Below are 8,632 nucleotides of genomic sequence, written 5' to 3' on the forward strand. Positions count from 1 at the left end.
TCTGTCAAACAGCCAGAGATACTTTACCATGGAGGTGAATGGGAATAGCTGCAGGTGAAACATATGAGTTGTGTATGTGAGACTGGCTTCTTTGCATTTTCTCATGACTATGTGATTCAAATGTCTAACTGGCAATGATTTCTATTCGTAGCAATCGAAAGGTATCTTTGGCCCCTGTTTCACCTGCAGGGAGAGTGAGTTCCTATGGGCAACATGGTAAATGCCCCATATGCTATCACCCTAAATGTAGTAATCTGACAGCTATTTGCTGATTGGTTGTATGGGAACTGTGCTGGGGCAGTTTAGCACCTATCATTGGAAATCAGCTTTAATATCTTCTTAAATAAATATACTAACCCATCAAAGCATACTAACCAATCACAGGCTACTAACCCAATTAGGCACCCAATCATGGATTCCCCCAGCTCTCACCTCTCAGGGCTCCCAGCAGTAACAGCAGTGCCAGACCTCTCATTCTTATTGTGACTAATGAGTCTGACCAGACAGCACATTTACTTCAACAGGTCTCAGGCTCCGGAGGAAGTCAGCTGATCAGAAGGCGGTTTCACTGTGAAGCAAAGGATGAGACGTCAAAGCATAAATGCAGAACTTGATTCAGACAAAAAGGAAGTATTTTACATTTTTTGAACTTAAATCGAAAAATATGTTTTCTATGTCAGAAGTTCCTGGGCCTCCTAAATCCCTTTTAACCCTCCACTAACCTTGATGAAGATGATGTGCTTTGATGTGATGGATGTGTGTAGATTATTTGTATTAAACTGCTAAGCTCTATGCTTGTTTTCAAGTTATAATGCCGGTGTTATTGAGGGTTCAAACAGGTGAAACAAGGGCCTTCAGCCTGCAATACTGAGGCTTCTGGGAGTCACTGGCCAACAGGACTTACATATGATAGAACTTTAAAGGAAATGTAACACAAAATTTTTACTTTCAAGAAATCCAATCTATATACTTTAATTAGCAAATATATCACAGAAAAATTACAACAGTATCAGTGGTTTTTTTTGGTAAATGTACTTTACCACAGATTTACTGAGCTCTGGCAGCAGATCTCTCTGAAGTCTCGCAGTTCACTTCCGTTCAGATCCCCCACCTCCCCCCCCCCCTCTCCGTGCAGGCTCTGGCAGCGTTCCTTCTAACAGACACGCAGACCCAGCAGAAGAGGTGAAAAGGTCTGTCTCCCATCCTTCTCCTTTCTCTCTTTGTGCCCCATCGCTAGCAGCCCATTAATCACTTTTAAAAGGACACAGAAGAACGCAGTAAATTAACTTCCGGATTGAACGGGAAGTCTACCCCATCGCCATATCGCCTTTCCAAGCTTTGCCCAGTAAGCCACTGGAAATTTAATTTATTATAAAACCACTTATAATATCACATTTTTTTAATGTTATTTAGGTTAATAAAAGTATTTAGGAGTGATATCTTTAAAGTAAAATTTTAGTGTTACTGTTCCTTTAAAATAATCACTTATAATCCTGAAGCAGGAACAGTTGCCACCCAGTTCTATCAGTCAGTTGGTTTTCTGGATGGCAGTTTTGCATTGTTAATGCCGACTTTATGATAAATATGTACAGGTATGGGATCCGTTATCCAGAAACCTGTTGTCTAGAAAGCTCCAAATTACAGAAACACCATCTCACAGACTCCCTTTAAATCAAATAATTAAAATTTTTAAGAAATAATTTCCTTTTTCTCTGTAATAATAAAACAGTTCCTTGCACTTTGATCCCATCTAAGATATAATTAATTAATTGATAACAGGTTTAATAGAATATTTTCTTAAGCATTTAACTTTTAAACGCTTATACCAGAAGGTTGATAAGTGCTACCAACATTAAGTTCTGTAGGGGAAATGAGAGTGGAGCAAGCAATGTTTCCCCTATAAACAGGAGCATTTTTGGGGTTCATGCCACCTAAGTTGATGCGCAACAATTCCTTTGATGAGAAAGACAATTTTTGACTACTCACAACAATTCTTTTGACACGGGCACCAGTTTTAGGACGCCACATGGAAATTCGCAGGGAATCCATGCCTGGAGAATTTTTTGACCCATCACTACTGATCATCTAAATTAAAGCAAAAATTACAAAATGTTTCAGCACAAGAATGACAAAAAAGTAAAAATACTCTATAAAACATTGGTGCATTTGCTATAGCTAGAAACGCATAGAACAAACTGCACTAGTAACTCTGTATATTACTTTATAATACAGACTAGTAGAGTGAAGTAATTTTTAAACACCCCATGTTGAGTACTTTACACACAAAAAACTCCAGATATTATATCAATTTAGAGGCTTCTCCTTAAGTATAATAATAAAAACAAATAGGTAAGGTCCTCTGTAACTTTTCAAAGAGAAAGGGAAGAGACATAGAAACATTTCCTTTTCCGGCACTGCAGTCCTGTTACCTGTAAGGCACAAACTCATAGAAATAATCAGGAGAGGTTTAAGGGTTGATGATTTCCTAAACACTTTCTTTTCTGTATGTTTTGTAACTTTGTAACTGTATTGTTAAAATTCTGTTTTGCCGGTGAGAAGCCTGTATTGCCTGTAAGTTTAGAAACCTGTTTTTCTGTACTAATCTATTTCCTGTTCTCCATAGAGTTAGCAACCAACTTAAAAGGCCTGACATGACTATGATATTCTAAACTAACCATATTACCTTTAACCACAGTTTCACATGTTCTACTTCTTTCTTTTTTACCTTTTGCAAACATATCACTACTATTATTAGTATTATTCTGCACTTCAGCAGCAGAAACAACAGGATTTCTTGCTCCTACCTGAGCTTTTAATGCTTTAATCTCTGATACACAATTCAAGTGATCAGCCCCTACTTTGCTGGAAGTTGCAACCAATCCTTTAATGGTGCTTTTTGCATCCCCCACCTTCTGTTTGAGCTGCTCATTCTCCCTGCATACCTTTTTGTTTTCTGCCATTGTTTGCTGGTTGCTAATGGACATAGCAGCAGCATTTTCAACAAAAAATTTCAGAGAATCAACCACATCATTCAAATGAAGAATCTTTTCCTCCAGATGCAGCCAGAGTTGTATACTGTTCTGCTAACCAGCAGGCAGCAAAAACCAGAGCACCTTTTCCCTTAGCTTTGGGCACACATTTCATGTTAGATTTGATATAATATTAATAATATTATTCACCCCTCTTACTAGGGCCACGGTTCTTTTGAGAAGCAGACAAATAATCCACACCAATAAGGGTATATAAAAGGGAATTTATTGAATAACAAATCAATCGATTGTTGCAATTAAGTGATTAAACTAAAACAATATATTTACATTATTTACAGATTATAAATTATCCATACAGTCTACATTGTTACCACCGGTGTAAAAGAATAAAGGTCAGCTGGTCTTCCCATCATGGCTGTTCTCCATTCATCTGCTCTGCAGTCTAGACATGCTGCCCCTGGTCACTTCAAATGCTGTTCCCTCAGATGCTCTCCTCTTGACTACTCTAAGCTTCTCGCATACAGTAATGAGATTTACGGCTCCTATAGCAGGCATACTGTCCCACCACCATATATATGTATAAGGCCACAAACACATACTGTATGTATATATATAAAAAATAATGGATACCAAAAATGAGCAATATTTTACACAATGAATGACATTTTTGCTGACAATTGCTAGGTTGTATTAGACAACAACTGTGATTGGTTGTGATGGGTAACTACAAGGGAGTAATTTAGCTGGTGCAGTTGCCAGTAGCCACCTTTCAGAGGTATGATTTCAACGGTTGATAAATGAAAGAAAAGAACTACCTGTGATGTTACTGGCAACTGCACTAGTGCGAGTTAGTACATATACCAGTAATAGTGATGGGCGTCTGTCCCTGCGAAACTGCAGAAAAATTTGCAAAACACATTGAAGTCAATAGACAACTTTTTTTACATGTGACAATTTTTTTAAGCAACAATTTTTATGCAAATCAATGGGTGTTTTTTTTCTCACTCCAAATGCATTATAGTCCATGGGCGTTTTTATTTGCGAAAAAATTTGGCTAAATGCGGAATTTCGCTGCAAATCCATGCTTGGCAAAAAAATTCACTCATCACCAGCTAGTAACAGAGCTCTTACGTCAGTAAATCAGTCCTTGTGTATCACATTAAACTAACATGTAGGAATTTGTCAGTTGAGATTTAAATGTAATACATGTGTTAGGGGAACAAATTGTACTAACGTTTTTATGTCCTTGTGGTGTGGGCCCTTTTACAGAGTAAGCTGAAGCTCGCTTGACAAAGAAAATTGTGGCTTTATTTCCTTGAAGCAGAAGGCAAAAGTGTTACACAGCTCAGTATAGCGCAGCATCAAAACAGCAGAACAGTCTTTACACAGGTCTTTCCTTGCAGAGAACCAAAGCCAGACTGACTCGTGTTGACTGGGAGGGGCTTTTTATACCCAAGGCTCCCAGCAAGCTTTGAAATTCAGTGACATCATGCATTTTAAAATTAAACATATATAAGCTTCAACAATAATTAGTTTTTACAAGTACATGTACATAAGAGTCTGCGCAGATTACAACATAAAAGGTAAAAAAGAAAATTCTCGTTTAAACAAAATTTAAGTTCCCAGCTATGCTAATGCCTGTGCCCAGCTGGCAATTAGTGATGAACGAATTTGTCCCATTTCGCTTTGCCTTAAAATTGGTGAAACGGCAAGAAAATTTGCGAAACGGTGAAATATTCGCGAAACAAATTTGTCGCCTGTGATTTTTGACGTGACCATGCCCAATTTGATGCAACCGCACCCTTTCTTGACACGGCTGCACCCAATTTGACACGTGACAAAAAAATTCCGTGCGCCAAATTTTTCCGCGCCGAATTTTCACGGAAGTTTCCGCATTTCCCCAATGATGAAATACGGAAATTCGCTGCGAATCCATGCCTGGCAAAAAAATTTGCTCATCACTACTGCAAATCATTAGGATACACCATACAGCAAACTGAACAATTTGGAAAACACAGGTAAAAATTACTTTTAACTTTAAATGTTTAATGTTTGCACTTTTATTGTCAAAAGTGTGTTGTGCATCTTAGTGACAAGTTAAAGGCTTTATTTTATGTATAAGAGCTCAATTAATGTTTAAATGCTTCAGCATTTCAGATCTGCAAACAGCAGTTTTCCACATGGCTTTTAACCCGATTGTTACCACGTTGGACACAGTAAAGATGAAAATGGTGTAGGACAGACATGAGGAATAATAGAAAAAGATTGAGAGAGAGATTATTTTTGTTTGTGCTGGCCAGCAAAGGTAGAAAAGAAAGAAAGAAAGAAAGAAAGCGCTGTCCTCCACAGATATCTCAGAAAATGATATTAAGCAACATGACTCTGTCACAGTCCTATTTCCTATGTATATGTCAAGTGAAATACATGTAAATAGGGGTAATAGGCATTATGGGAATGTTTCTGAAGGGAAGAGAGAAACAACTGCGCTGTACAATGATGTAACACTGAGAATATTGGCAAGTACTACTCTCAGTTTGGATCAGCTCTTTACCTGCTTCATCTGGATTATTATTCTATTTGCATATGGTTATTAAGTTCCTCACTGATTATTTAGGTTTTACTCTTTGCACTTAAAAAAAAGATTCTTAATTTATTTGGGTAGTTTAAAGTTGGCAAAACAATTTGCTTAAATGGAAAATGTGTTCCCTGTAACTGGAGAAATCATTTGTATTATACCCCAACTTTCCACTGGCTCTGGTACCCTTGGTTGGTAAATCCCAGTCTGTTTGCTTGGCACATATGTAGTTTGTTAAAGGAGAACTAAACCCTAAAAATAAATAAGGCTAAAAATGCCATATTTTATATACTGTCCTTACCACACCAGCCTAAAGCTTCTGCATCTCAATAGCAGCAATGATCCACACACCAGCCAGAACACACAATGGAACCCAGTCTCAGAGAGAACATAAAGAAAGGGGGGGGGGCAACCATTATGGACCATAGTAAATCTAGGAATGGAGATCTCATCCCACCAAAGCTTTACAAACCCTCCTTACTCAGAACCCTGAACATAAACTTTAAACACCCCAAGCAAACACATTTTGTTCCTCCAAATATACCAACTCTGAGGCCCCTCACCATGTATAGGTCAAATACACTCCACCCCAATTTTCCTTTCAGTGCCTAACAACATGGAATTTATTATCTGGAATATTTGGGACTAGGTTTTCTGTAATCTGCATCACCATACCCTAAGTCTAATAAAAAATAATTAAACATGAAATAAACCCAATAGTATTGTTTGGCCACCAATATGGATTCATGCAGCTTAGTTACCACCAAGTACAAGGTACTGTTTAATTATTACAGAGAAAAAAGGAAATATTTAAAGAAATACATTTGCATAAAATGGATTCTATGGGAGATGACCCTCCTGTAATTCATAGTTCTCTGGACAGGAAAGAGATCTCATACCTGTATATCTAAATGCAGAAATGAATGAAACATCTTGGTCTAAATGAATTTGAAAATGAAATTTAATATTGCAGTTTTCTAATAAAAAGCTATAACAATATCCAGTTCTCAGCTAGTTCAGAGTTTACACAGCAATAAAAACATAGAAATCAAAGCATTATGTAGCAGCAGAAAATAGAACAACGATAGAAAATAATCTTTATGTAGATCTATAAAAGCTCATTTATTAAAGGGCCGCCCTATGTACAGACGCATTTGTGGTTGTGACTTGTACTTGGTAGAATTCAGATTTTTCCCTTTAGCTTATTGTGTGTTTCAGGCTCCTTAACAATCAATAACAATGCTGTTTACAGTTTCATCTCTAAGTTGTTCTGTACAGTTGTCAGTAGGATCCTTGTCTGCTTCTCTCTGCACCATTTTCTTCTTCTACTTTAAAAAAGTTAATAAAAAAATGAATTAATAAATTACATCAAGGCTAAGGTTCCATATCATTGTGCATCTGTGAATGCAAGACATGTTAGATCACAGTATTTTGTATTTATGATTTTATTACATTATTAGTAAGAGTATCTCGACAAATGGGGCCCATTATATCCTTTGATTCTATGAACCGATTAATCAAAATCAAACCAAGCTGAGATGAGATGTTCCATTACACAGACACACAGCTATAAGTACTGACCTGCTTATGTTCCTTGCAGTACAGATAAAGTGCAAATGACAGTAGTAAACCCAGGGCGACTGCTCCAATACAGTGATAAAGGGTGAAATATCCCCATGAAGTACATACTTTAAATGAAAAGGGGACAGTCAGTATAGAGAAAAGCATTTATGATTAATTTTATTTAATATAAATTATGGAGAACTCTGTGGATTCATAGAAAAACAACTCTAAAAGGATTCAATGATATATTTATTATATGTATGGCTCTTGGGAGTGATAACCCTCAACACCAACTCATCGTTTGTTGGAACAAGTGAAGTGAAATATTATAGTTCATACTTGACACATTTGTCAAACCCCTCCACCAAGTTACTTCTTTTGTACAAAGAAAACAAATAAATAAATGATGGGAGGTGAGAGGAGGAAAAACAAAAAGAATCAAAAATATTGATACCCTATTTCTCATTTCCTACTTTTCCATGATTACTGCATTCCGTGTTTTTGGGGCTGCAGATCTGTACTTTGATTTATAAAACTGATCAGGGAAAAAATGTTAATGGTGCTGCTCAGAGATGCCATAGAAGTCAGTGGGAAGTGTATGTTCTGAATTGTGAATAACCATATTTTTATTTTCTCCAAAATTCAAAAAAAATGTACCAAGTGGGTTAAAAATACATTGGAAACAGCAATTATTTTCCTGTGCTTTGTATAATCTTTGTAAAGTGCAGCAGAATATGTTAGCGCTAAATAAGTAACGGCTCCTATAAATAACAAAAACAACAGCTCAATTTTGATAAATGAAGTGATTATAAAGTTATTTATTTTTAAAAATCAACCATTAATAAAACAGTTGGTTGTTATAAATAATAAATATGATTGAATATAAATAAAGAGCCCTCACCTGTCACATAGAGGAAAGTCCCTTTACCGTGTCCTTTAATTTGCTCCTGGCCAGAAAACTCCACTTCACAGAAATACATTCCGGTGTCTGTGACTGTTACTCTGTGCAACTGTATGCTGGCTGATCTCTTCTTCAGGAAATCTTTTCTGCTTTCTTTGGTAATTCTGTCCTTAAAATCATCACTTTTAAAAATATTAGTTCCTTGCAGTACATGTCTGTACCATTTGTACCAGCCGGCTGGTAAATCCAAGTTGCTCAAGTTGTAGCTACACTCTAGGTTGGCTGTGCTGCCCTCTATGGCATTCACTTCAGGGATCTGGGATACTTCTATGTTCTGTGAGAGGGAACCTGAAATACACATACAAGTCAGGCATGTATTTATATCAGCCCTCAGTAGGTCAGAACACAACAGTGAATAAGTCAGGATTGTATCTTTAGAAAAACAAGTCTGAAATTTTAGCTTAATCAGAGCAACAAGAAGATAACCGTTGTGAGTATGAAAGAGACACCTGAGATAATCCCCCCATATCCACATTATTGTGCTGCTTCTGCTCCCTCACCTCGCACTGCCGCCAGTATCAGCAAGAGCTCTGACCACTTCAT

At 37.0% G+C, this 8,632-nt stretch overlaps 1 protein-coding gene across 1 annotated transcript; it reads right to left on the minus strand.

Annotated features, from left to right (window-relative positions):
* Positions 1-527: 527 nt before the first annotated feature.
* On the minus strand, positions 528-8,632 carry LOC116410507 (natural cytotoxicity triggering receptor 3-like). The gene is made up of 3 exons (XM_031901346.1): positions 8,590-8,632; positions 8,030-8,377; positions 528-568 (listed from the first exon to the last, which is right to left on the minus strand). Exons 1-3 carry the CDS (start codon positions 8,630-8,632, stop codon positions 528-530), a joined length of 432 nt encoding a protein of 143 aa, XP_031757206.1.

Source organism: Xenopus tropicalis, chromosome 4 (genome assembly GCF_000004195.4).
Source record: "Xenopus tropicalis strain Nigerian chromosome 4, UCB_Xtro_10.0, whole genome shotgun sequence".
Lineage (NCBI taxonomy): Eukaryota > Metazoa > Chordata > Amphibia > Anura > Pipidae > Xenopus > Xenopus tropicalis.